The 27,834-nt window shown below is 37.3% G+C and overlaps 1 protein-coding gene across 1 annotated transcript in view; it reads left to right on the top strand.

Annotated features, from left to right (window-relative positions):
• The window catches only part of LOC125647809 (uncharacterized), a 54,804-nt gene extending 31,061 nt beyond the window's left edge, over nucleotides 1-23,743 (top strand). Inside the window, exons 4-26 of the mRNA XM_048874630.2 lie at nucleotides 3,499-5,743; nucleotides 6,668-6,889; nucleotides 7,005-7,165; nucleotides 8,369-8,545; nucleotides 9,146-9,295; nucleotides 11,500-11,624; nucleotides 11,848-12,012; nucleotides 12,231-12,329; nucleotides 12,419-12,571; nucleotides 12,779-12,887; nucleotides 12,982-13,238; nucleotides 13,467-13,694; nucleotides 13,890-14,328; nucleotides 14,805-15,010; nucleotides 17,418-17,639; nucleotides 17,761-17,931; nucleotides 18,243-18,403; nucleotides 18,557-19,392; nucleotides 19,844-20,082; nucleotides 20,604-20,778; nucleotides 21,157-22,416; nucleotides 22,523-22,620; nucleotides 22,720-23,743. Of these exons, the coding sequence (XP_048730587.2) occupies nucleotides 3,499-5,743; nucleotides 6,668-6,889; nucleotides 7,005-7,165; nucleotides 8,369-8,545; nucleotides 9,146-9,295; nucleotides 11,500-11,624; nucleotides 11,848-12,012; nucleotides 12,231-12,329; nucleotides 12,419-12,571; nucleotides 12,779-12,887; nucleotides 12,982-13,238; nucleotides 13,467-13,694; nucleotides 13,890-14,328; nucleotides 14,805-15,010; nucleotides 17,418-17,639; nucleotides 17,761-17,931; nucleotides 18,243-18,403; nucleotides 18,557-19,392; nucleotides 19,844-20,082; nucleotides 20,604-20,778; nucleotides 21,157-22,416; nucleotides 22,523-22,620; nucleotides 22,720-22,953 (8,132 nt within the window). The 3' untranslated portion in view covers nucleotides 22,954-23,743. The remainder of the gene's footprint in view (nucleotides 1-3,498; nucleotides 5,744-6,667; nucleotides 6,890-7,004; nucleotides 7,166-8,368; nucleotides 8,546-9,145; nucleotides 9,296-11,499; nucleotides 11,625-11,847; nucleotides 12,013-12,230; nucleotides 12,330-12,418; nucleotides 12,572-12,778; nucleotides 12,888-12,981; nucleotides 13,239-13,466; nucleotides 13,695-13,889; nucleotides 14,329-14,804; nucleotides 15,011-17,417; nucleotides 17,640-17,760; nucleotides 17,932-18,242; nucleotides 18,404-18,556; nucleotides 19,393-19,843; nucleotides 20,083-20,603; nucleotides 20,779-21,156; nucleotides 22,417-22,522; nucleotides 22,621-22,719) is intronic.
• The last annotated feature ends 4,091 nt before the right edge of the window (nucleotides 23,744-27,834 follow it).

Raw genomic sequence — 27,834 nt, 5'->3', positions numbered from 1 at the left:
AACTTGTTTGTCAGTAGCCTGCCTGAAATTAAAAACTGCCCATACGCAGAACAAACTCTTGCGTATCGAATGTGTATACAATGTTAACTTTTGTAAGATAGAATAGATTTTATTGACCACGGAAAAGGGACCGAGTCCAATAGCTGTTTCGCTTCATCTTTTGTGCATAATTGTAATTTATTTACATTTCCAATGGTTTGCCTTAGTTTGATATGTTTACAAATTATAAAGATACTCATTTCCTCACAAATGCGGTACAGTTGTAAACATTGCGCGTATATTCTTGATAAATATATAATACGTCTATTTCAAGGTCTGCGGAATCAGACAGAAGTGAAAGGAAGTTGTTAATGAAAAGTGAAGATGACGAAGAATAATTTATCTCATAAATTCCACAACGAATACAAAACCAAAAGTGGGACAAACACGGACCCCTGGACACACCAGAGGTGGGATCAGGTGTGTAGGAGGAGCAAGCATCCCTTCTTCAGTGGTCACACTTGCCGTGAGCCCTATTTATTGATCATGTCAACGGAATAATCCGTAGTAAAATTTAACATATAAAAACGACCTAACAATTGGTATGAAACACATCAGAGAGCTTTCGACCTGACGACATGTTGTATTTGCAAATAAGATCATTACAGCGACCACAGAAGTTGAAAGGTTGACTTCGAACGAGATTGTTGAAACCCCTATAGCATCATCTTATTTCTCAGTAAATTGCCTCGATTTATTGATTGATTGAATAGGGACTCTCGAGATTATTTCACTCATATGGAGATGTCACCACTGCCGGTGAAGGGCTGTAAAATTTAGGCGCTTGTGGCCATTGAGCAGGGAGGGATCTTTATCGTGCCACACTGAACCTCGGTGTTTGCGGTCTCATCTGAAGGACCGCCCCATTTAATGGCCTCTTACGACAAGCAAGGGGGTACTGAGGACCTATTCGATTTAAAAACTAATTCTACACAAAACATGTTCTAGCTTATTGAAATATAAAAACACAAGTACCATATGGAAGTGATCATTGGATTTTGCTACATAAATATGGGAAGTTGACGATGGAGATACTGAAAAAAAAAATACACGAGGGTATGAACAGCAACACATTTTGCCGGTATATTTTCCCAGTATACTGGCGTGAAGCGTCGTTCTTGTATCCTCATCTCAAAAATGAAAGTTATTTCTTAAATATCGAGAAGACTGTTAAAAATAAAATTTATTTCTTAAATATCAAGAAGACTGTTAAAAATGAAATTTATTTCTTAAATATCAAGACTGTTGGTGATCGATTTTTTGTTTGTTTGTTTTTTGGGTTTTTTTTATCATTATTTCTAAAGATGAATGTTTCTTTTTTTATAATTCCTTAGTATAATTTGCTTCTTTTACGTGACACTCAGTCATTGATAAAAATTACTTTTTAAAAGAGTGTGACAGTCTAATTCTACATGTACGTACAAGTATTCTGAGGTCGATATTGATGTAGTTCCTCATTGATAATATTTACGCAGTCTTTGGTGATCAGGTTTTCCAACGTCTGTTAGAAATCCATGGGAACGAATTGTGCTCCTTTATTAGCTGACCTACTTTAACATTCGTACGAGACATAATTTATTCAAAGCCTCTACATGAGAATAAAGAAATTCTTCCCGTGGCCTTTAACTCGATATTTAGAAAGATCGAGAACGTTTCATCTATTAGCGATAATCATTTTCATTCATATTTCATTTTCGACATAATCCATTGAACTCGAAATTTAAAAAAAACCCACCAGTACAACTGGTTCTTACTTCGATATTTTATTGAATGTAGATGATAACGGCAAGCTAACAACTCAACTTAATGAAAAACAGGATGACTTCAATTTCTCCATCGTTGACTTACCATACTTATGTAGCAATATTCCATTATCACAAGCATATGATGTTTATGTCTCTCTAATTATTCGATATGCAAGAGCATGTGCTGCGTATGATAAGTTTTTAAATCAATGAATGATGATGTTTCAAATTTCTCAAATTTTATGGCTGTTATAACGATCTAATATACGAATACAACATGTGATTAGGTCGAATATATTTCATACAATATCAAGATATAAGGCTCACGGAGCGTGTGACCACTGAACAGGGGGTGCTTACTCCTCCTCGGCACTTGATTCCACCCCAGGCATATCCAGGGATTCGTGTTTGTCATATCGTACTCTTAAAGTTGTATGGTCCGAATTTCGACAACATTTTTCCAGCTTTTAAAAAGGTTGTTAAATCATCGCAGATACATACTTATGAGGCTGTACGATATTTCATCTATCATTTCTCTTGTTTAATCAGAATGATTTGATTTAAGTCGGTGTTTGCAAACAACTGTTTTAATGCACGAATCAAAGTGACAGTCACATGTCCAGTTTAGACTTTCGGAGGTCAGAGATTATCGATGGTCTTATCTGTGTAAAGCTATGTATTTTGTTTCTACAACCCTAAGTTAAAGGGAAATAAAAATACCAAATACCTCTTAGTAATTTTTTTTTGTTTTACGCTCTTTCAGACCTACATTTAGACAGTTGCGTGTAAGTTATATTTATCATGGGATGTCCGTGATGCGCGTGGAGCTATTTATAGACGCCTAACAGACTTTCCGAGCGGCACGCACACGCTCAACAGGGGATGCTTACTCCTCCTAGGCTCCTGATCCCACCTCTGGTGTGTCCAGGGGTCCGTGTTTGCCCAACTATCTATTTTGTATTGCTTGTAGGAGTTATGAGATTGATCACTGTTCGTTATCTTCACCTTGCATTTACTTTTTAATACTATTCTCAATTTTGTCTTTTACGTGCAAATGTTTTCAAGCATGTAATTAAGGGAAATATAATAACATTAAAACTAATTAATCTCCTTTAACGTAATTTTGTACGAAAATAATAGATGAACATGGACCACACAGCTTTAATTTTGTATTCCTTATAGGCATTATGAGATTGGTCACTGTTTGTTATTCACACCAAAACACGTGACAATCGATGTTCCGTGGTTGACACGTGTTTGGTTTTTTTTTTGGGAGGGGGGGCGATATTTCTTATGCGCCCCCCCCCACCCCTGAATTACCTGAATACATATAATTTTTAAATCATATTGATTAAGCAATGTGAAGCATACAAGTATATTTTCTTCTATGTTTGTTTTGAAGAACTTTGCCTAAATGCATTGCTTTGTATAATCCGTATTTACAGGAAAATATTCGCCCCCAATTTATTTTCATCTCTTTCGCCCTCGTTGTCACGGCGAAATTAAGAGTGGGCGAAACTGTTTTCGCTCATACCTCTCGTTTAACACAACTGTGTCTAGGCGAATTTAAAACGGGGAAAACTGTCTGCAAGTGTAGAGAGGCGAAAATAACACGGGCGAAAATAGCTCTGTATACAGTGTACATGTATGTCAAATTTGTTTTTCTAATACTAGTAATGTTTGATTTACATAATGCTAGATTTCTGAATTACAGGCAACAGGATAGAAAATGGGACGGTTCACTTCAATGAAGAATTATATACTACGGAAGCGAACGTGGAGTTTCGAGTAACAGCGGACATTATCGAGACCAATGTCAACGACTCCATCACGGTCACCATATATTTTGGTGATGGAGATTCTTGCGAATCCTTTGACAAGACATCATCTAATATGAAAAATCTTAGTTCAACATGTCTGTGCAATCATACCTACAAGCTGCAAGGAAACTTTTCAGTATATGCCTATCTGGAATACAACGGCCATACTTACAACACTTCCAGTCAAATTATTTATATTTGGAACACAGTCAATGTCGAAATTGATTCGAAAGATATTGCTGGAGTAGAACAAATAATTCAGTTTAACCTGGTGCCAGTTCCTTCGTGGGATATATTCTATATCATAGACTTTGGAGACAATGAAAATTTAACACATCTGTCAAAATCATTCCAAGAGTCCTACAGGTCAATTCCCATTGAACATGCATACTCAGCTCCCGGGGTTTATAATGTAACACTGAACGCCTGGAACACAGTGTATAGGAAATTTCATTACAAAATTGTCAGAGTGGAATACCCGATTCCTAATAATAGTTTATCCATTTCTCCCATGTCTGATAATATTCCATTTCCTACTGGAAAAACTGAACTGACATTAACATACTTGGGAAATCCGGATCCCACAAATGTTCGTTGCATCTTTCAGTATGGGGATGAAGAAGAAATGCATCCTGCAAATCTCACGAACGCTAAACCAATTCAGAAGGTTCACTTTTACAAGTCTATAGGAACTAAGAACGTAAATTTTACGTGTACCAATGACTTAACTGTGCAGAGTGTGCATGCAGTTATGAATGTATTGCCATACACATTAAATGAATTTGATTTTCAGTATTCGAATCCAAGACGCATGAGCATGACCTTGGAACCAGTAGAACCGACAGATAATTACCGCCATTATTACAAGTCTATTTCAGTGCCTGTTCAAGTAACATTTACCATTGTCTTAACGAAGTTCAAACGAATCCCTCCTGGTATAAACGTCACGTGGAATTTTGATGATGGGACACCCAATGACGTTTTTCTACTTAAATCAAAAAAGAAGATTCATACATTTTTCAGCGAACGCAGAACATATGATATGGTCATAAAAATGGAATCTAGTTTCGCCAAACACACATTTTATCGTAGTATAACATTAGGTGTGATTGACTTCGGATGTAGTCCGAAGAAGTTTGACTTACGGCAAGTAAGCACGAATTGTGATGTTAAAGGGATAATCGGAACTCCTACATACAAGTTTTCTTCAGATTCCACTTTTTCGACATCAGAAAAAAGTAACCTTTATGTCAATGAAAACATGAATGGCTCGAGATATGCTGTGAATTATCAGAAGTATGGCTTCTACATTCCAAAAGTCGAGTATGATGGAGAAACGGTCTACCTGAGTCAGCCTCTGATTGCCGACTATGAGCTAGACGATGCCCTGTTTCTTGATATTCAACCAAAACAGATTTCTCTTCCACCATGGAAGGTTACATTCAAAGTACGAACGAATTCAGCGAGACCATACACATTTTGCAGTATGAAGCTGGGGGATGCAGTAGATCGCAAGTTTGTTTACAACAAAACACAGAATATAACAGACACAGCACCGATAGTGTTTTCCTATTCGTACACTAGTCTTGGAACACATACTGTGGATGTTACATGCTCGAATTACATTTCAAGAAAACCAATGACTGATAAAGTGATCGTTATGAATTCTTGTTTTGATTCTAAAGGAATTTTTGATCGCAATCATTCTATACCAACACATCCTATGAGAGTCTACACATCGAAGAACTTGTATATTTCAAGCAGGATGAATATTTTTTGTGAAAATGAAAATCCTAATTTCCAGTGGCATATATATCAGGCAAATAGCACTGGCAAAACAAATATATATATTCCTTATGAAAATCCTCGAAAGGAAGGACAGGGTACACTGTTGATAAAAAGAAACACCCTGTCAGAGGGGCTGTTTTATTTGTTGCTTAATGTGTCTCTCAGTATCACGTGGATATCGGAATATACGTATCTTCGTTTCTTCACACCTCTCCCTTATGCTTACATAGTCGGTGGTAATTACGTAATAGGACCAACAGATCTCAAATTCGACGCTCTATCGGAATCTCATGTGGCAAACGGGGAGTTTGGAGATAACGAAAACTTAACCTTTTCATGGAGTTGCAAAAGGTATTGAAAAGGAATTAGACATGAAGTAAAAGGTATTAAACACGAAGCAAAAGAAATTAAACACGAAACAAAAGGTACAACATGTAGGAGTAAATGCAATCATAACCAAGCTGTTGGTTTTGACCCAATAATACATATCTCATTAACTACCATTCTTCATTCTTCTTCCAGAGTTTTGTCATTTGCAGATATTTTAGGACGGGTCAAATGTATCATGTGATCTATTATATATAGATTTTGTAGAATCCTTTATGAAGTGCTAGTATCTAATAGCCTCAATAGAAAGTATTTCAGTACATCGAATGTGGTGAGTCATGGTCGTGTGCTACATAATGGACAATTTGATAAGTCAGGGTCATGTGCTACACAGTGGACAAATTCACATTATGTATCTGATAAGAAAATAGTGAATGTTTGGGATAAGCGTTCGTTCGAGGGAAACTTCTGCATAGGAAGAGAAATGGAATATCTTGTCGGGAATTTACAATATCCTAGCGCCTCTGTAATGACTTTGGAATTGATCCATAAAATGTTAAATATGGGGAATATAATGAATAATCTATCATATAAGTTGGTTGTTTGTTTGTTTTACGTCCGCTAGGGACTATCTCACCCGTATTGAGACGTCACTAGTTATAAGTGAAGTGTTATCGTCTTAGGTTTGACGCTGCCATGGCGCGAGCGGGGATCGAACTCACGACCTCCCGGTTATGAGGATCGTGAGTTCGAGCCCCGTTCGTGCCTAGCCGCGTCAAACCTAAAACGTATACATGGGCTAAACATTGGTCTAAATTGATGGCACTCACCACATTTGTTGCCGCTATTTATCTTCGATCTATCTATGTAATTCTTATGTCTTCTATTTATCTATCCTTTAATCTGTCAAACAATATAAGACTCATAAAATTGTTGTATTTTCTATAGAGTTCATCATACGAATTTTAAGGAGCACGAAATACTTCTCGATGAAACACCAACAGGCGTGTGTTATGTGAAGGAAGTAGCACGTGGGATTGGCCAATTGAATTCTCCCGTATTAAATAGTTCTGAATACGCCGTTACAGTTACCGTTTCTGAAGGGTCGTCTCTAAAGAACTTTACACAGATTGTAGCAATCAATAATGGACCAGCAAAGCTACAGATCAAGTATAGTCTAGAAACTCCTCTCAATTCAAAGAGTGAAATATATGAAATACGTCAACATTCTAATGATTTAAATGAAAACGAATATAAATCTGAATGATTAAACCGTTGTCTTTAGTTGCAGTCTAAATTGTGGTAATAAGGTTGTTGTAACTTCTAAACTGGCTTTGGTGGCGTGGTGCGGATCTTGTCAACAGAAACAGAATGTTTCGTATTTTTGGCAGTTGTGGAAAGACGAAAGTAAAACAGGCCGATTCCAGCCATGGGAAACATTTTCAGGTAAAGTTTTGCACTTTAGGGATGGATTCTTCTCGTATTCATTGGAGGCGTTAATATACAAGAACCATAGAGGTATACATTCATTTGACGTAGAAGAAAAATGTGGGTGTCGCGGATCTGTTTCTGTGTCCATGGCTGAAGAAATACCAATAATCAAGTAAATTGTCTTAATTGTGACAAGAATTAATCCTTAATTTAACCCCGACGATGTCATTCTAATCTACGTATCATGTTCATATATAATGAACTATGTAAAATTAATTTTTCGCAAAGAAATCAAAATGAGCCGTTTCCTTATTTTCAATGAAATGTGAAGATAACGAACAGTGATCAATCATATAACTCCTATAAACAATACAAATCAGAGAGTTGGGCAAACACGGACCCCAGCTGGATATACCAAATATACAAAATAGATAGTTGGGCAACAAACACGGGCCCCTGGAAACACCAGAGGTGCAATCATGTGCGTAGGAGGAGTAAGCATCCCCTGTTGACCGGTCACACCCGCCGTGAGCCCTATATCTTCATCGGGTAAACGGAGTTATCCGTAGTCAAAATCTGTGCCAAGAACGGCCTAACAATCGGCATGAAACACGTCAGACAGCATATGACCCAATGATAGGTTGTTTGGCAAACTAGATCATTATTACGACCATAGAATGTGCGAAATGCTGATTTTAAACGAGGCTGTTGGAACCCTGCACCATCAACTTTTTTGTCAGTAGCCTACTTCGATTTAAAAACTGGCCATACGCAAAACAAGATCTTGCGCATCGAATCAGTTGAGAGATGTAAACACCATATGCAGGTGATAATGGAATATTGCTACATAAATATGGGAAGATGACGATGGAGAAGTTGAAATCAATCCGTTTGTCATAAAGTTGAGTTGTTAGTTTGCCGTTGATATCTACTTTCAATAAAATATCTAAAGTATGAAGCAGAAGTGGACGACTCTGTGGTGTCTTTTATTTCGAGTTCACCGGGATATATTGAATCCACATATGAATGAAAATTATTATAGTTAATAGATGATACATGAATATATATATATATATATATATATATATATATATATATATATATATATATATATATACGTGTGTGTGTGCATGTGTGTGTGTGTAAAATTTATACGGAACCAATTTTGATGCACCAGATGCGCATTTCGACAAATAATGTCTCTTCATGTGTACGCAGGCACTGACCAACAAAGCCTTGTTCTCCCTGAACTTCTCTTAACGCCTGGCAGCAGATATCTTGCGACTGTATTCATTACGGTGGGTAATGCGACGGAATTAAAAGGAAAAGTCTACCGGAAGTTGGACACTAATAGAGCACCTGTTGGAGGTTCCTGTTCCGTCACGAAAAGAGCAGGTAAAAATTATAAACGCACATGTTACGGCTGATCTCTGGGAAATTATCTGTTAAATATACAGTTAAGAATATTGTATATTTGTCTGTCTGTTCGAAACTTACTTCAGAGATAGTATTTAGGTCCTGCAAATAACAGACTTCAAACTTGGTAAATCTAATGTTTGACATAGGATAATTTTGTCATGATGAATCATGAGCATATAGTACCACAAATATGTCGTTTCATGAGAACCAAAAAAGGTGTATTAAATTAATTTCGTCATTGTGACCTTTTCAATATTACAATAACGAAATAATTCAGCATGAATGACACACAATTATTCTATTACCAGAATCTGGTACATAATCATAACAATCGATAATCATCGTAATAAAAACATTTATCCTGCCTCTTAGAATTTCATTGGCAGAAACCAATACTACATACAACGATCTTATGTCTCTTACGCCTCGCCCAATAGGATTTTTTTTCAAGGACCCCATATGTTTCCATATTGCCCCTCTAACCGTCAACATAACTAATAGGTTTTTTCCTGTAAAATACAATATAACTGGCTAATATAAAAATACCAACTACATATGACGTTATTTTCATACTAGATACATCATTCGCCCTTTTAAGCGTAAGTTGTTTAGACTGGACAGACCCGGAAGGAGATACAGAGGCATTCATATACCTTTACGAAACAGTCACAAGAAGAAGTTTATCACATGGACCAAAAGACATCGTCAGTTTTGTGTATGAAGGAAGTAAGTCTTAATTCCATATTTGGGGGCATCCTCTTGCTGTAAAATGAGTTATTTTCGTCAGCTCTTTGTATGATCAGTAACTCGTAATTACTTGCCTGGAAACATCCACTTACTACAAAAACAGCCCCTTTCACACATTCAAGGATCAGGATCGGCTCAGCCGGTCAACGCCGGATGAAAATTAAGTTCTAGTCATCCGGGATGACCCGGTGTCTTTGGGTTCTGTGATAGTGTCAACACGGTCTTACCACGATGCAGATACGGAATGCGCCGGTTTCCCTACGAATAAACACGGTAGCTATCAGTACGCCCTCGGAAAAATTCCCGGTTGGTGCCGGCGTGATCTCGGAGCTCACGAAAGATCACGGTTTCTGTCAGTGCATCCACGGTTGTTTCACGGAGATACACGGATGTCCACGGATTATCACAGTCTTTCTCTCGTATTTTATCGTGACTGTCCGTGTGGTTAGAGGGAACAATCCATGTACAAACATCCGTGGTCTTCAGCAGAAAAGTTTCGTACACGGATGACCCCGGACTTTACACGGTTACTTCGGTGGTTACCCGGAGTTATCGGTTGATACAATGTATCTACACGAACCAGTACGGAGGATTTTCTTCCAGGGCGATCCGGAGAAAAATCAAACATGTTTAAGCCCTTTTCACACATTCACGGATGAGACACCGGATTATCCCGGATTGTCGATCCGTGATGGTTCGTGACAATCTGCCATCACCGTGTACAAACCATATATGCATTCGGCGTCGTCCGGTACAATCCGGCTTGGCCAAGCCAAACCGTGAAAAAAAAATTAACATGTTTAATTTTTATCCCGGATCGTCCCGGAAGAAAATCCTCCGTATTGATCCGTGTAGGTACCGTGTACCACTGTGTATCAATCGAGAGGTCCGAGTATCAACCGAGAAGTCCGAGTATCAACCGAGAAGTCCGTGCAGCCACCGAAGTAACCGTGTAAAGTCCTTGGTCATCCGTGTACGAAACTTTTCTGCTGAAGACCACGGATGTCTACGGTCTGTACACGGATTGTTCCGGTAACTACACGGACAGACACGATAAACACAGGGAAGAAAGACCGTGGTGATCAGTGTATCTCCGTGAAACAACTGTGGATGGACCGGTAGAAACCGTGATCTTCCGTACGCTCCGTGATCATGCCGGCACCGACTGGGATTTTTCCCGGGGACATACGGATAACTACCGTGCTTATCCGTAGGGAAACCGGCGTTTTCCATGTCTGCATTGTGATAAGACCGTGTTGACACCGGCATTACATCGGTCCACCCAGGATGACTAGAATTTTGCATCCGGCGTCGACCGGCTCCTGATCCGTGAATGTGTGAAAGGGGCTTAATGACCATGCCGGATGGTCCCGGACGATGCCGGGTGTATATAAGGTTTGTAGACGGTGATGACGGATTGTCATGGACATTCCGACGTCTCATCCGTGAATGTGTGAAAGGGGCTTTAGCGTTTTTCGTTGAAGTTTAATTTTCGTTGTATTCTTACTATGAGCAAATCCACGAAATAATACAGATCCGTAAGGAATGAGAAAATGATCTGCAATACGAATAGCAACCGTAAAAAGATGGAACAAAGATCACAATATCATTCAAATTTCTGAAATAACGAAAAATACACCTTGAGAAATTAAATCTGATTTTGCAATGAATAAATATATTGAAGAGGATAACAATACGTGATTGTTAAAAAGAGGTGTCATATAAAAAAAGGAGAAGATAACGAAGAATTATCAATCCCATAATCCTTATAACACCTCTGGTATATCCAGGGGTCCGTGTTTGCCCAACTATCTATTTTGTATTGCTTATAGGAGTTAAGAGATTGATCACTGTTCGTTATCTTCACCTTTCATAAAGAATATAAATCGAACGGAAGGCAAACACCGACCTCTGGAAACTGTGTTAGAGGTGAGATTAGGTGTCTAAGAGGAGTAAGCATCCCACGTTGACCAGTCAAAGAATAAAAATATTTTTACATTGGCGTACTCATAGATATCCTATTCAAATAAATTTCAAATTTAAGCAATATACGTCTATTTGTTTTTATCAAAACATATTCTTGGTAATTTCAAACTACAATCATTGTCAATCTGTAAATGTATTTATGTACCGGGTAAGGACCATTTTGGATCAATGCAATGTGACATGCCTTTTCTTTACAGGTGAAAGCAGCATTTTGGATGCTCCCATTCAGGCTGGAGATCCAGCTTATGATTACCTGGTGACAGTGAGAGTGCGGATTTTTGATATTTACGGAGATTACGGGACATTTTCTATGGAGATAACAGTAACTATCAAATTGATATGTTACCCTTTACAATGTATTTCTTGTCAAAATCAATAAAAATGTAAAAACAAAAAATGTATCAAAATAATTAAGGGTATGAACCTATATTGTCATCCACAGTTGCCTTATATAAAGAATGAATTAATGATTCGCGAAATGAAAGTTGAAATTATAATCAAGATATAAACAAAATAATATCACTGTTTTAAAAATTACATTACAGGTAGAACCACCCTTTCAGCCTAGAGATGTAAACGATGTATCGACAATTGAGTCTTCTTTTAGTACTTTCGATACAACGTTCAACCATTACAATATATCGGGGAATGAGATGCGAACGTTGAATTTAATAGGAGCTGTTGCATCCGGCTTCAAACAATTTCCCTATGTATGTATCATACCATACGTATGCAAAATCCCCATTGGTTGAATAACTTGATGGCGGTTATTGTTGCTTATTCTTTTTAGCTTTATTAGAGTCATAGCGTTTGTATCTTTTTAAACCCATGTAACGGTGGTCGGACCGCGGAATGATGCTTTTATGGAGACGGCGTATATATTCTCAGTGCAGCTTCATATCATTTTTTTCAATCTTTAATTCAACAGAAAGACAGAACAACAACAGAAAAAGAAGTGGAAGCAGGTATTGAGTCCATAATAATCGACAACTCTGGGGGAGGTCCAGTGTTTCTTAATTATCAACAGGTAAGTTTCGTACGCATGCAGACATTTTCAGATTTACATAACGAATAGTATGTAATCAGTTTTCATAGTGCATTTTTGTTAATTAACAGAAAGTCGTGAAACTGCTAAAGCTAATGAAGAGAATCGTCACCCCAGGTTGTGTAAATTCCATCGACAGATTCAGATTAGCAGATATGCAACAAATATTTAGCGTTTTAGATGCCCTGACACGCTACCAGCCATACTTGCTATTGGAAGCAGTGGTTTGTCTAAATAACATACAAATGTATTTTTTCATTCATCTAATAGAACTCGTGTACATAATTGTCATAGGAATTTGACATAACTTGTATGTATATGTGACATGCATTAAAAATTGATCTATGTAATTTTTGGTTTTAATGAAATTTGATTTTTGTAAAGTATGTAAGAACCTTAACAATTGGTAATGATTGGTGTGATTAAAACAGAACATAACCTCTGATATCATGGATACTGTGGTTGACTGTTTGGAATATGGAAGTCGAGGACGCCCTCTATCGACACGCTCTGTTGACAGTATAACAGCTATCTCTCATGGCAAGGCTTTTTAAAATATATATTCATTTGTAAACATTCTACATGCGTTTGCTATCTACAATTCAAATTTTATGAAGTTAAAAATTTCTTTCAGTTTTTCATCGTGTTTTGGACAATGTTTTGAACAAAATGTTACCCCAAGCTCTGCAGGACTTCACTGGGGATCTCTTAGAGGAAGATATAAAAGCGGAAATCATCAAAAGAATCAGACGCTATCTACAAGAAACCAATCTTTTACGACAAAATCAAGGCAATGTGACGTTAGACTACCGACTGATAGACACCCAAACCGGGTTCCTTTATAAAATACGATCTCATTGGCGAAAAGAGCAGATTCAACAAAGGACAATAGTATGTGTTCCAGTTCGTAGTATATTGTATGTTTCTGTACATGTACATTTCACTCCACAACGCAAACAAAAATGCCCCTTCTCAATTCAAAAGGGTTATATATAGGTAATGCAATATCCATTTCTTAGTTTTATTTGATTTACTTTCATTTACTGAGATAAAATGATTAGTTGCATTGTTTATGTTTCGATTTTGAAATATGCTTTTTTCCCCTACAATTTTCTGTAGGCAGAAAAGTACGTCCCGATCATTAAAAGGATCCTTTCTGTGTTAATAAACGTCCTGAAGAAGATTATTGTTACTGGAGAAAAACTTTACTTGAATGGTCTACACGTTTTGGAGATAATGATAAGGAAGTTTTCCTTTGACGATCTCTCACATATGACGGATGAGTTCTTTTCTGACGTACACAGAATAAATGAATCGGACAACCATGATCCCTTCATAGCAATAGCGGTATGATATATGTAATATCAGGGTCATTTTAGAATTTTAAGACATAATCAAAGATTGATGTGAAATTCAATGGTAATTTTGAAAATGAATCAAAGGAAAAAGACTAAAGATATGAAGAAAATAAAGGCATGTACATATATTTTAAACAAAGTTAACGTACCTATGAAATATATGTTGATTAATGTTTTCATTCAGGTTTCTAATTTCCGGAAGAACCCCTACATATATGGCGAAAATGCGTCGATGGTGACCTCATCTGTCCCAGTTGTGGAAATCCCTCCGACTTTATGGGTGGACTCAAAGGTTCCTAATGTGGGCGATCCGCAATTCAAAAAATACATCCCACTGATAAACCCCCGATACTCGGAACAAATGATTTATTTTACTTTTGACGTTGTAAATGATGGGGACGCAGGGCTGATATACCTAAAACCCGATGGATTTGATTTGTCCAGCGAGAATGTGCTCTTATATTCATTCTATTTTAGTTCTGCAACTTTTCCAACATCAGATGTGCATGATTATAAAAAGGTATTGAAAGTGAGAGATTGGACTAGATATGGATTCAAAGTCTTCCTGCCGGGGGGTATATGTGGAAAAGGACTGTGCTATCTCGGCATAAAACCTCTCAAAGGTATACATTTACCAAACTTTATTCATTTTTAATGAAAATAAGTCAGAATTACAATACTGAATGGAATAAAAACAAGCATGTTCAGTTAATTGAATTGATTTTGAAAAGGGGGTTACATATCAAAGTTTCATTATTTGATCACAATATTGAATTTCATATATCACCACATTTAGAATAGCTACATTGGCCCTATTAATATTTGAAAGGTGAAGATAACGAACACTGATCAATCTCATAATATATAATATAATTACGGAAAATATTTTGGTGTACCGTAGATGTATTGTAAAGACTCAATTAGATTTCTAGAGATATCCAAAAACCATTGTTATCCGTGATTTCCATAGCGAAAATAGTGGAACAAAACTCACTGCTGGAGAAATAAGATTCCCCTATTTCCAGAGATGGTTAATTTTGTACCGTCAAAGAAACAATCGCGTTGCAAAATGCATTAAAAGCCGCTGTGTATTTGTCAGCTCCTGATCCCGACGATTTCTCGGGATCCAGAAAGAGACGAGCAGCAGACCCTCTTCCAACGACGGGACCCCTTGAAAACGCGGGCGGAAATGGAAATGCTTCGGATTTTATTCCAGTAGAAGCAAACTTTAGTGTTATATTCACAACCACTGGATGTCGGACGTGGGACAACAACAACAACTCCTGGACAATGGATGGGTGCCAGGTAAATTCTTGCCATTATAACTAAATTTTATTTCCTACAAATACATATCGACGACTTCACGCAGTAATATTTTTGGAGCTTTGATACCCGGATGTGCATGTATAGCTGTATTTCACTGTGTCGATTTTATCGAATGGTTTGTTTGCTTTACGTACTTACGTGAGAATTTTTCACTCACCAACTACAGACCAGGTCACCTTGGACAAAAGTATTCACACGATAATGGCCGACGTAATTTCAACAGACATGTACTGATGTAATCAAAATATTCATTTTTAAGCATAGAAATGGAAACAAATGCACGTGGATGGGAAAAAAAGGATGTCATATTATTGAAGAAAATATTGTTCTCTTTTTTTTTTAAAAACAAAAATGTTCTTACCTTAATATTTTGTAGTGAAACTTCTGGCCCTCTGTACCCGTTTAACTCTGGTAGCGACATGTACTAAGTGTTTATGTATTCCACGGTAAAAGAGGTTCAAGTGTAAAAAATATTGTCATAGAGTTGATGCACAGCATTTATTGTTTGTGTGCGAGATTGCAGTTTTCTTGTAATGGTAAGCCATACGTTTTCGATGGGGTTTAAGTCTGTGGATTGGGCCGGCCAATCCAGTGCGGGTATTTGGTTAGTATTCTTATATTTTTTGTGGCTTGAGACCGATGGACAGGGGCATTGTCATCCATAAGCAAATGATTACTACCAGGAAAATGGCAACAACCTGCCATAAATTGTTTTCTAGAATATCGATGTATTTTTGAGAATTGGTTTTGCCATCCACTCTGCAAGTTGTGCCGACGCCATTAAATGTTATGCAGCCCCAAATCATGACACTCAATTTCTTATTTATTCCAGCAGATAAACATTCAGGCAGCCAAGCTTCGTCACTTTTACTCAAAACATATGCCCAGCAATCAGTTCCAATCACGATTTGGCTTTCATCAGAAAAAATAACCCTTTTCCATTCACTGTTTACCGACCATGTCCTTTTCTCCATGCACTATCTTACCCGCTTAATTCTGTTCTCACTTCGGACCCAGATTTTTTTCTTACAAACGCATCTCTTGTAACCATTTTGCCTCAAACAACGCCAGACTGTTTTCTTAGATACATGCAGATCATTACTTTCATTAAATTTTGCTGGGACATCAGATAAAATCCCCTTGCGATTAACTCGTACCTGTCGTGTGAGCGTACTCGCACTTCTAACACCAATGGACCTCCTCCGACCACTTCGTTGTTGATTTTCTAGGTCCCCTTGCCTTCAAAATTTTTTCCAGACACTGAAAACTGTTGACTTTGGAATATCTAACATACTGATAATTTCCCATAAATTATACCCTTTTGGACCAATGTAATGATGTTTTCTTTACAACCAGTGCTCAGTTACGATGATTTGCTACCCATTGTTAAAAATCTCCAAATACCTTTTTTTTACAGTTAGTTATGACTATTTACTTACCTACATTTCAACAGTGCACACACCGGTGCCACCACAACAAAAGACCGGAAAGAAAAATATCGATTTTCAAATTAACGTTTGCGTCAGTCATTACCGTGCAAATACTTTTGTCCAAGGTCTATGTATAGATGAAGTTGCACAAATTTAGACCTAACCCTGGTGCTCAGGTCCATAGAAGTGAGGGTTCTTTAACGTGTCAACGCTTGTCACAATACGGAATTTCCGGTTTTAGATCATATTCGAAAAGACCTGCTACTCTACTTTCGCCTGGCTGAGCATTAGCTACATATTTTTGCAGTTTGACGCAGTCATAGCACGAACGGAGTTCGAGCTCACAAATTCTCGGTTACGAGGGTCGTAATTTCAAGCCCCGCTGTTAAAGCTATGGCCGCGTCAAATCTAATGAGACTGGTCCAATAAACTTGTAATTAGAACACTCGCAACGCGAAATCCCAATTTCAATGTCCTACAGCCTATTCAAACCAAAAATGTTTGAGATAGGTTGTGACTGTCACGTTACGTAGTAATAATGAAAGCGGTGGAAGTCAGCATGCACAATAAAGAACTCGTGTATATGAAATGCCATACATAGGTCTAAATTTGAAGCATATCATCTGGTGTCGTCTCATTATGAGTGACAGATTCTCTGATAAGGTGTAAAACAATAACCAAGCTAATAAATATGTGTCAGATGTAAGTATATGTTATACGTAACAATTTACATCATGTAGATCGAAATATTTCCATTTCCATTGTTTTGCCTTCCATATCTTTACTAGCTGTAATGAATATTATTACGTATACGCGCTTTATAAAGTACATGTATGCTGTCGTGAAGCGTCGCAATTCATTCCCTCATATATTCTCAAAATTCAAATTAATTTCTTTTCTAAAAAAAAAAAAAAACATCGACGAATTTTAAGATTTAAAGTTTGTGTTTTCTTCAGGTGTTGCCAATGAGCGATCTGAATGACACTGTTTGTCGATGTGTTGGGGACACGTTCTCGTCTTCATTCTATGTACCACCCAATGTCATCAATTTCCTTACCGTGTGGGGTAAATTTGATGCTTCCAACGCCTCCGTATATGGAACGCTAATAGGCGTCTTCGTTTCGTATATGATACTAGTTATTATACTTCGGAAACAGGACAAAAAAGATGTAGATAGGGTAAATGTTCTTTACAATCAGTTCGCTTTTAATTTGAATTACTATTTGGTAAAGATCAAAGAACAATCACTAGTTCGTAGCAATAACTTCAATGAGCTGTATAATTAAAACCATTTTGCAGTGGGCAGTTGCTTTTCTCAGCGACCACAACAAAGCACATTGCTATTTCTATTTGATAACTGTGTATACCGGATTGCGGAGAGGAGCCGGCACCAAATCTAACGTATATTTTGTACTTACTGGTGATTATAGTGACACAGGGATTCGTGTCTTGAATGACGGAATAAAAGAGGTACTATTTATAAACAAAGGATGTATACTTTGCTTCGTTATAGAAAGTATAAAATTATCTTAGAGAATATTTATTCTGTGTCAAATTGATATTGGTATATATATGTTTACTGATACAAACCATATCATACTGTGGAAAGACGACACTTAAGATTTCAGGTGCATATTCTGTTTTTGTTGAAACGCCTGTGTTGTGTAGTGATGTTGGACAATATTTTAGTGAATAAGAAATCATGCTAACATATAATCACTTATTAATGAATTTAAGACATGAGTTGATAACTATCATAAATTTACAATGTTTTAACACAGGGATTTTCAACTTCAAGCGTGAACTCCTTTTTCTTTGGAACAAGTGAACCCCTGGGAGAATTGAAATACATCCGAGTTTGGCACGACAACTCGGGTCCATCTGGTCTCAAAAGTTGGTTTTTGAACAAGATTACGATCGACGACTTACAAACGAAAGAAAGGTATTACGTAGTTCATAGAAAAAGATAAGTAGCATATTAAATCTTCTCCAACAATACGTTGGATACCATCGTTTATCAGTTACACATGTATGTGTTAACAGACGTGAACATTGCTGCGGAGATCATCTGATGTGATTAACCAATCTCTTTTAGGTATCCGTTCCATTGTAACAAATGGTTGGCTGTCGATCAAGACGACTGCATGTTGGATCGGATCATTCCTGTTTCAACACCAGATACTGCTTCCTTTAACACTCGACTTTCCGACGAAACCCAAACCCAAGTGACAGAGCATCACCTGTGGTTGTCGCTACTCATGCGTCCTCAACCAAGCAAATTCACGCGAGTTCAACGATTGTCATGCTTATTGGCGCTATTGTGTCTTATCATGATTTCAAATGCTATGTTTTTTCAATCATCCGAAGAAATCGAAAATGTTGATCAAGTGACCCTTGGAATATTTAGATTTTCATTTGCCTCGTTTTATGTTTCTTGCATTGGAATCTTGATCTCTACTCCACCAATCATTTTTGCAGCCTTTGTTTTTAGACATATAAGCAGCAATAAATTGGCCGCATACAGCATCGGTAATTCAAAGAACAGTGCGAAGGAACATAGCAACCAATCCATTGGTTCTACCTCTCAAATCGATGGCGGGGTTTTTAATGAAAAACGGGACAAACTACCCCACTGGGTGTACTATTTAGCATGGATCGTTGTTGGTCTGGCTATCGTTTCGTCAAGTTTTTTCCTTGTTCTGTATAGTATGGAATGGGGCAAAGCTAAATCAGAAGAATGGCTTTCGTCTTTTGCTTTTTCTTTTCTGGAATCGTTAATAGTTGTCGATCCTGTAAAGGTGATATTTTTAGCCATGATTTTGACAACAATTTTGAAAAATGTGATGCAAGAAGACACACCCACAGTAGACCTTACAAAATTGCGGTCAATGGCTGTACAGAATGGCGTGAATCAAGAAACAAGACTTTCAGGTATATATACAAAGAATTATTTAATTACATATACATGTATATGTGAATTTAGAATGTTATCATGATCTGCGGGTGTCAAAGGACTACATATCATAAGTACTATATTTCTCCCATCAAAATCCGCAGTCGTCTTTTTATTTCAATGTAAAGTGCAGTTAGAGTAACAATCTTCATGAAAGTTACTGTGCTCAATTTGATCAAAATAACATTTTCCTGTAATTTTTCTTATTTTTATGGCTTTTTGTCTTCCAGAAAACACCAAACACAAGCTTCATATTCATGTTATAGAAAGTTCATAAAACAAAATTTTCATTAAACTTGATAAATGACGCCATTTGTATGCCATGGACTTCAAAGAAAAAATACAATGGGGACAAATAAAGTGAAACGATATTGGCCATATCTCTCTTTTGATGAAATATATCTATAAATCTATGCATGCTTTTTTCAGATTTAACGAACTACGTTTTACCAGAACATGATATATTTTCCAAAGAGGAAATAAACGATTTGAGGAAAAAATGTCGAGAGGAATCCCAAGCTAAAACGGCGCTGAGGAATCTGATCTTGTTCATAATATACATCATCGCAATATATGGAATCAGCTTTATGCAGCGGGACCAACGATCTTTCAACATGAAGCAAAGCCTTGACAGTTATTTACTCTCAGCGAATAAAGGATTTTTTGCTGTAAATTAACCCTTAAATTATTTTATTACGTTAGTCAATAATGTATTGTTTACATTGATAACAACTTTAACAAATAAGTATTTGTGTTGAAATAAATAATTGTTGATACGCAATACATAATCAATTTACGATAATAGATGAAGATAACGAACAGTGATCAATTTCATAACTCCTATGATCAATACAAAATAGATAGTTTGGCAAACACGGTCCCTTGGACACACGAGAGGTGGGAGCAGGTGCCTAGGAAAAGTAAGCATCCCCTGTCGACCGGTCACACCCGCCATGAGCCCTATATCCTGATGTGATGTGCTATTTATAATTATGATAATACATTGATCAAGTCACAGGGCTCAGGGCGGGTGTGACCGGTCGACAGGTAAAGCTTGCTCCTCCTAGCCACCTGATACCACCTCTGGTATATCCAGGGGTCCGTGTTGTCCCAACTCTTTAATTTTGTATTCCTTATAGGAGTTATGATATTGATCACTATTCGTTATCTTCACCTTTCATTGTTTCAGTTAAAAGGCAGAAATGACTTCTTTAATTGGATGAAAGAAGCATTTATTCCAATATATTATCCCAATGAAAGCTATGCACATGAGCCCTTGTCAGTTTTGGACAGGCAGTGGTTTAAGGATATGGCGAGTATCCGTGTTGGACCAGCACGTTTACGCCAAGTTAGAATGAAACATGGTAAGAGTTTTCTTTTTAGATATATCTACCGTTTTGTTTATGAATATGCATACCGGTATTCACAAAATCATGAGATCAGTGACGTCACTTTATGTTCTTCTAAACATAATGTGTTTTCCGCGTCCACGACATACACTATATACAATCATTACTTATCTCGGCAATCTTGACAATTTTGTATTGATATAACTTTATACACTCTTTTTTGAAGAATTAGTAAAAAGTGTTGGTTATTACATTTTAGCTCTAGAAATTAAATAAGTTCCCAAACAATCTTTCATTGTAAGCCTGATTGGAACAGTTTTTCCAAAAAAAAATAATGAGTTTCAATATTGGAATACAGCAATCTTGTCACATGTATTCGTCTGATATTTTTAGGGACGTGTATTTATACCGACATTGCATGGGCTTACCCTTGTGTGAACACCTACTCTGAAACGGATGAGGATCAAAGTTCGTATTGTCTGGGTTGGAATCCTTACGATGAAACAATTTGCGGAAGTGAAGGGTACAAAAGTAGGTACTACACGGCCGATGCGTGGCAATACATAGACGCCAGCGACATCTGGGGATTCTCAAGAATGGGCGAGTACAATGCATACAGCGGAGGGGGGTATATTCTAAAGTTTGTGAAAAACAGAGATAATGCCTACTTACTACTAGAGGAGCTAGTTCAAAACGATTGGATCAATAGAAACACACGTGCAGTTTTTCTGGAGTTTACAATATACAACCCTAACGTGAATCTGTTTGTATATGCCGTGTTCCTGGTGGAATTTTCGGAGATCGGAAGCTCTTTCACATGGACCGATACACAAGCCTTTAAACCTGTTCTGCGATTATCGTCACTGAACTTCAGCCTTGTTGTGTATTATATGATCTTTCTGTTTTATTACATTTTTCTGCTTTTCAAAATACTTTGGCACTTTAAAAAGGAGGGTTTTCTGAGGTTTGTGAGAGAACCTTGGAATGCCGTGGACTGTATGTGCACTCTGTTCGCCTGCTCCTGTCTGGTGACGTTTGTACTAAGGATGAAGTACACCAACAAGGCAATGGACATGTTTTATGAGGACAAACTTTCTGGTGCCAACCGTTTCATAAACTATGGACATATTGTCATGTGGGATAATGTGTTCAATGTATTATTCGCTATTGTTTTATTTGTATCTACCATACAAATCTTGAAAATATTAGGATACAACAAAAGATTCACGGAAGTCATAGCTGTTCTGACTAAAGCCGGACGGGATCTATTTGCATTTGGTATCGTCTTTGTGATAATATTCGTTGCATTCGTATTATGTGCATACCTTCTTTTCGGCTCAAAATTAGAAGCTTATAAGTCTATATATGACACATGTGGGACTCTGGCTAACACATTCATTGGTAGAAATAAGCTCGATCCCGTGGTTGTTGCTGCACCTTTAGCCGCCCAGTTCTTTTACACAACGTACGTTCTGTTTGTGATCATGATCATGCTGACGATATTCATGTCAATCCTGAACACAAGCATCTCAGCCGTCAGAGCGGAGACAGCCGAGACTGCTGCCGCTACAGGAATGGTACAGATTGTAAAGAAGTCGTTCAGAAACTTTCTAAATCTTTTCTACAAACCAAGGAATAATAAAGAAACGAAAGGTAAGTTGAACAGGTGCCGTTCTGTGTTTAGTACTTGTTCTTAAAGAGATATTCATCCCCCTAAAATAATATTTAGCCTATTTTCTAATTTCATATCTTTTAAAAGAGAGATGTGCACAACGAACAAATGAAGAAATCAATGCTGCAAACGTCATGGGGCTGATTCGAGACATAGTGACAGTGTACGGAAATACTGGATCAAAAGTTCGTGTTTTCATTAAAGAGAAGTCCATTCCTAATTGTCATTGTACTGGAAGTTTGTTTCATTATCATTGTAATAATGAATTACTTATGTTTTTGCAGCATGTGAAAAGAAAATACGCCCAAGACGAAGATCAGCGCTCATTGCTGTTAAATGACACACCAATCCCTTCCTTCAAATTGGATCCGCCCATGGATGACGTATTTATTGAAAAGTATATTGTTGAAGACCAGCAAGAATCGCCTGGAGTCAATATGGACTCAAACGAGACTTGTCATAGTATTTCGCGATTGTCCAGCATATCAGCGTCAAATGTGGACCTGTTCTACATGTAGGCGATAAGGGCAAAACAACAGCCAACAGACAAATAAAGTTGAACATAATATGAAATTCTGAATGCAAAGAGTATGTTTTAATTGATGGGGAATTTGATAGTTTGATTTCAGTAACCTCTCACTCCGTCCTATCAGGAAAGTCCAAGGTTACTGTATATCCCAGCGTGTATCAGGATAGCTGGTGTTTCGGGTAGTTTAATTGTTATATTTACGCACAAAAGACTATACAACATATAGCAAAGTGTGTTAATACTTATTTTAAACATTTTACTCGTTGTTTCACAGAGTTTAATTCATCAAGTTTGCCATTTAATGCATCTTCACACACAATATCAAAAGAACGTATTTTGGTTTTATACTTCTAATCAATGCCACCAACGTTAAAGATATTAAATTTTAAATAGTAGTCCTGTTTCAAATGGAATGATGGAATTTATTAATTTATGCTACATTGATTTTAGGATTACGATGTTTACTCTTACAGGGCACCGTTTGAGAATGTTATAAATGATACATTTATTCACAATATATGAAGTTTCACAATTTATTGGAATATGGTATTAATCATGCAAGAGTTTGAAAAAACAACGGCGTTAAAATACAGCACTCGTTAGAAATAATACCCAAATATAGCATAAAGTGCACACTTCACATTGTTATTGAATATCTCTTTATCTTTTTATGATAGTTTAAATATCAAACTTTTAATAATTCATTTGTTTTGATGTTAACGATTGGCGTTATATTGATAGCACCAAGAATCCTTTCAATAATAAATGACGATATATTATCATGTCTTGCTGTTCTCAATTTAAACAAAACCAGACTCGATCTGTGGTCAACGGAAGTCATGGTTAAATTGAAATTGTTTTTGGTTCCGTTGTGCATTTTTTATTTAGTTCAGTCGAGTGTCTGTCATTGTCATGCATGACATCGTCGTCGCAAGCATTTCACAATACTAATGGACTAATTTCATCACTTTGGACAAAACAATTTGTTGCCTTTTCCTTTTCTTTAGATATAGGATAATTCCCTTCTTAAGGAAGATAATCGGGAAATAGTGAAAATAAGGCGGACTTAGTCAAAAATAATATTGAACCACTGGATTTAGAGTAAACATTAGGCAGAGGGACCATCATATAAAGAAAATAAGTTCAAATGATAGCCCGTTGTCTGAGGCCCCAAATGGTGGCTAAAGCTTCCATAGAAATATGTAGGGAAACCACTTACAATCTTCCCTGGAACGCCAAAGTGTGTCAGATGAATACAAAAGCATTTTCATGTAGATTAAGTTAACACAAATTGTTTCCCATTGTGCTTACAATGATTGGTTGGTTAGCTGGTTGTATATTGTTTTACGTCGCGCTGGAGAATTTGTCACCCACATGAAGACGTCACCATTGTCGGTGAAGGGCTGCAAAAGTTAGATCTATGATCGACTCATGCGGCCTTTAAGCAGGGAGGATCTTTATCATGTCACACCTGCTCTGACACGGGGCCTCGGTTTTTGTTCATCCGAAGGACTGTCCCATTTTTTCGTCTCTTGAACGAAAAACAAGGGGAACTTCAGGACCTATTCTAACCTGGAGAGAAGATAACTAACAGTTATCAATCTAATTAATCCTACAAAGAATGCTAAACTGAGAGCAGGAAAGCCCACGGACCCCTGGAAACACCAGAGGGGGATCAGGCGCCTAGAAGGAGTAGGAATCCCCTGTTGACCGGTGTATCTTGTATGCAAGTTTGAACCATGTCAGGGTGGATAGCGTCAGACAATATGTGGTTCTCTGAGGTTAAATGTACCCATTTCATATAAGATAAGGTAAAAAATATTCAAATTATCAATTGTAAAAAACATTTTGAGTGTATTCAAGTAGAAAAGGTGAAGATAACGAAGCGATCAAATTCATAACTCCTATAAGAAATACAAATTAAGAGAGGGACCCCTGGACATACCAGAGGTGGGATAAGGGGTCTCGGAGGAGTAAGCATCCAAGGTCTACAGGTCACACACGACCGATCAGGTGAACACTCAAATTACACAACATTCTTTCATACTTTGAAAAATCTCATCTTTTGTTCCTTCCTGAGATTTTGAAAGTCTACATTGCAATGTGGTTCAATCCTGACCTGGAGTGCGTTCGAGATCGCCGTTCTTCGTACGAGTACAAATTCCTGTCGATCCCAAACACCGAGTAATCAACCCGAGAACGGGTTCGAGATGCAAGAACTCACACCACCTCCGTAGGTAGTGTGGTCGAAGAACAAAGAACACGTTCGTGCGCACATGTTCTCGTCGTTCGTGACTCTAAGAACGGAGCACGAAAACAACGGGAACGGCGACCTCGAACGCACTCTTGAGTTTTGACGTTCATCCGATCTTTGTATCAGGCATGATCTCCAATATTTCTACAATAGTGTTTTGGACCAGATAAAATTTATTCCTTTTATACAAGGGACCGTAAGATTTCCAAAATGACCTTAAATCAGGAAATTAACACATTACCTGGTCATCTAAATATAGCACTCTCCCCTCTTACTAAGTTATGACCCAGTTACAAAGTAGAACGGAAGGTCAAAAGACAAACAGGGAAGGATATTTCAATAAACATCCACATGTACCATCTAAATTTCTTTGCAGGAGCTATATATAATTATTCCTGTTATTTGCTAGGTAGCCATAGTCAAGAATATTCAAATATCTATATGAACGATATATCCTGTAAACTGACCGTGATCCAGAAATTATGTAATTCACATTGCATTTGTAAAACCAAGCACCCAGTTTATGTGCCAGATTTTGAATAGTGAAAAAAAAAAGCATTTTCGCTATACGATGCATATGAGAAATAAATCGAGTGTTTGAGGGAGGGGTCAAGATGCTAACGACTCAAGTTATCACGTGGTTATTGACCACGTGCTTAAATCGACTTATTTGCATCAAAAGACCCTCAAACCATTGTACTTATAGGTAATGTATTTACGTTTCCAAATGGTAATCTTATTACTAAGCGGATTATAAATTCATGAAAAAAACAAACAATTCTGGAGCAGGCTACACACATATACCATTCCAGGTCCCGACTATGTCCACGCCAAACCTAACGATCGTTCTGTGTCACTGTAGGCATTAGCACAAAAAACCCTCAATGCTTCGAGACCCATACATAGGTCAAAATTTGTGTTACTTCACCTAAAGCTGGTGACGTCTTTACGCGAGTGAAGAATGGGACGTATTAAAAAAAAAGCAACTGTTCCCTTGCCAAACGCTCGGCAATTGAAGCAAATCATTGGTTTTTCTGACCATGTGCATGACCTTGTAAAACGGAGGTCACAGTAGGCGTTGGCCCCGGCCTTGAGTGTCATACAAGAGATCAACATTTGTGGCACTTCTGCAAAAACGTTCTCAAGTAAGTAAAACGCTAAACATTGATGTCATCTAAGGAATGTCTACTTTGATACGCGAGGCGATCTACTACAATAGAAAACGTGACAATCTGCCAAACGGCAAAACCGTTATGCGTTAAATTATCACATTTTGCATTATAGAGTGTAGTAAAACCGCTCTCGTACCCAATACACTAGACAATGATTCCTTATATTTGAAATACAACAGGCCCATGGGCCTAGAATCGCTCTTCTGATACATTGTAGAACAGGCAAAAATTCTCACTAACCAAGATTCATCAATTAACAAAGTTTGGTGATGTTAAGTCAAATAGTACCTGAAAATTTCAATGTAACTGTCCAAAAGTAGGTCACGGTGACCTACTTTTGGTCGACACACTGAAGAATCAAGATGCATCAACTGATAAGTAAAATATTATTCAAATATAGCCGTCAAATTCCAAAAGAAGGCCAGTGACCTACTTTTTGGTCGACACACTCCAAAGACTCAAGATGCATCAACTGACAAAGTTTGGTAATTGAAGTCAAATAGCATCTGAAATATTCAGATATAAACGTCAAATTCCAAAAGTAGGTCACAGTGACCTACTTTTTCCTCGACACACTCTGAAGACTCAAGACCCATCAACTGACAAAGTTTGATGATTTTAAGTCAAATAGTATCTGAAATATTAAAATATAGCCGTCAAAATCCAAAAATAGGTCACGGTGACCTACTTTTTAATCAACACACTCTGAAGACTCAACATGCATCAACTGACAAAGTTTGATGATCCTAGCTTTCATAGTGTCCAAAATATGCATCTAAAATTGAAAATATGAAATTTGAATGTCTGCAAAATTCAAAAAGTAGGTCACTGTGACCTACTTTTTTAATAAATGTTTTGAGGCCTCTAGGTGCATCAACTTCCAAGGTTTGACGATTCTAAACCTCTCGGTCTCTGAAATAACAACCTAAAATGTATTCATAAATGATTAGCCATCAAATTCAGAAAGTAGGTCATGGTGACCTACTTTTTACATGACGCAGTTCAAGGTCCCATGATCCATCAACTGACAACTTTTGGTGATCATAGGTTCAAGTGTCCAAGATATGTATCAAAATCCATTCAATAATAATTACCTGCGAAATTAAAAAAGTAGGTCACCATGACCTACTTTTGAGACAACATAATATTAGGTCCTAAGATGCATCAACTGACAAAATTTGATGATCCTAGTCCTTATACTAAGCAAAATATCAAAGTTTTAACAAAACAAAATTTAAGGTCAACTTTGAAGGGACCTTGAGACCACACCCTTTGCCCCAGTATGATGCTTGAACATTTTTTTATCTACAACCTATCCTCATTCTTATGCATAAGTTTGGTGATAATTTGCCCAGTGGTTCTTGAGAAGATCTTTAAGCAACCACTACTTTTGTTTGCATTTTCCTAATCATCTCCCCTTGTTAAAGGGTCACAACCCTAGTTT

This window comes from Ostrea edulis, chromosome 6 (assembly GCF_947568905.1).
Source record: "Ostrea edulis chromosome 6, xbOstEdul1.1, whole genome shotgun sequence".
NCBI classification, from domain to species: domain Eukaryota; kingdom Metazoa; phylum Mollusca; class Bivalvia; order Ostreida; family Ostreidae; genus Ostrea; species Ostrea edulis.
The sequence above is the reverse complement of the archived record's forward strand: the minus strand, read 5'-3'. Positions and strand labels throughout refer to the sequence as shown.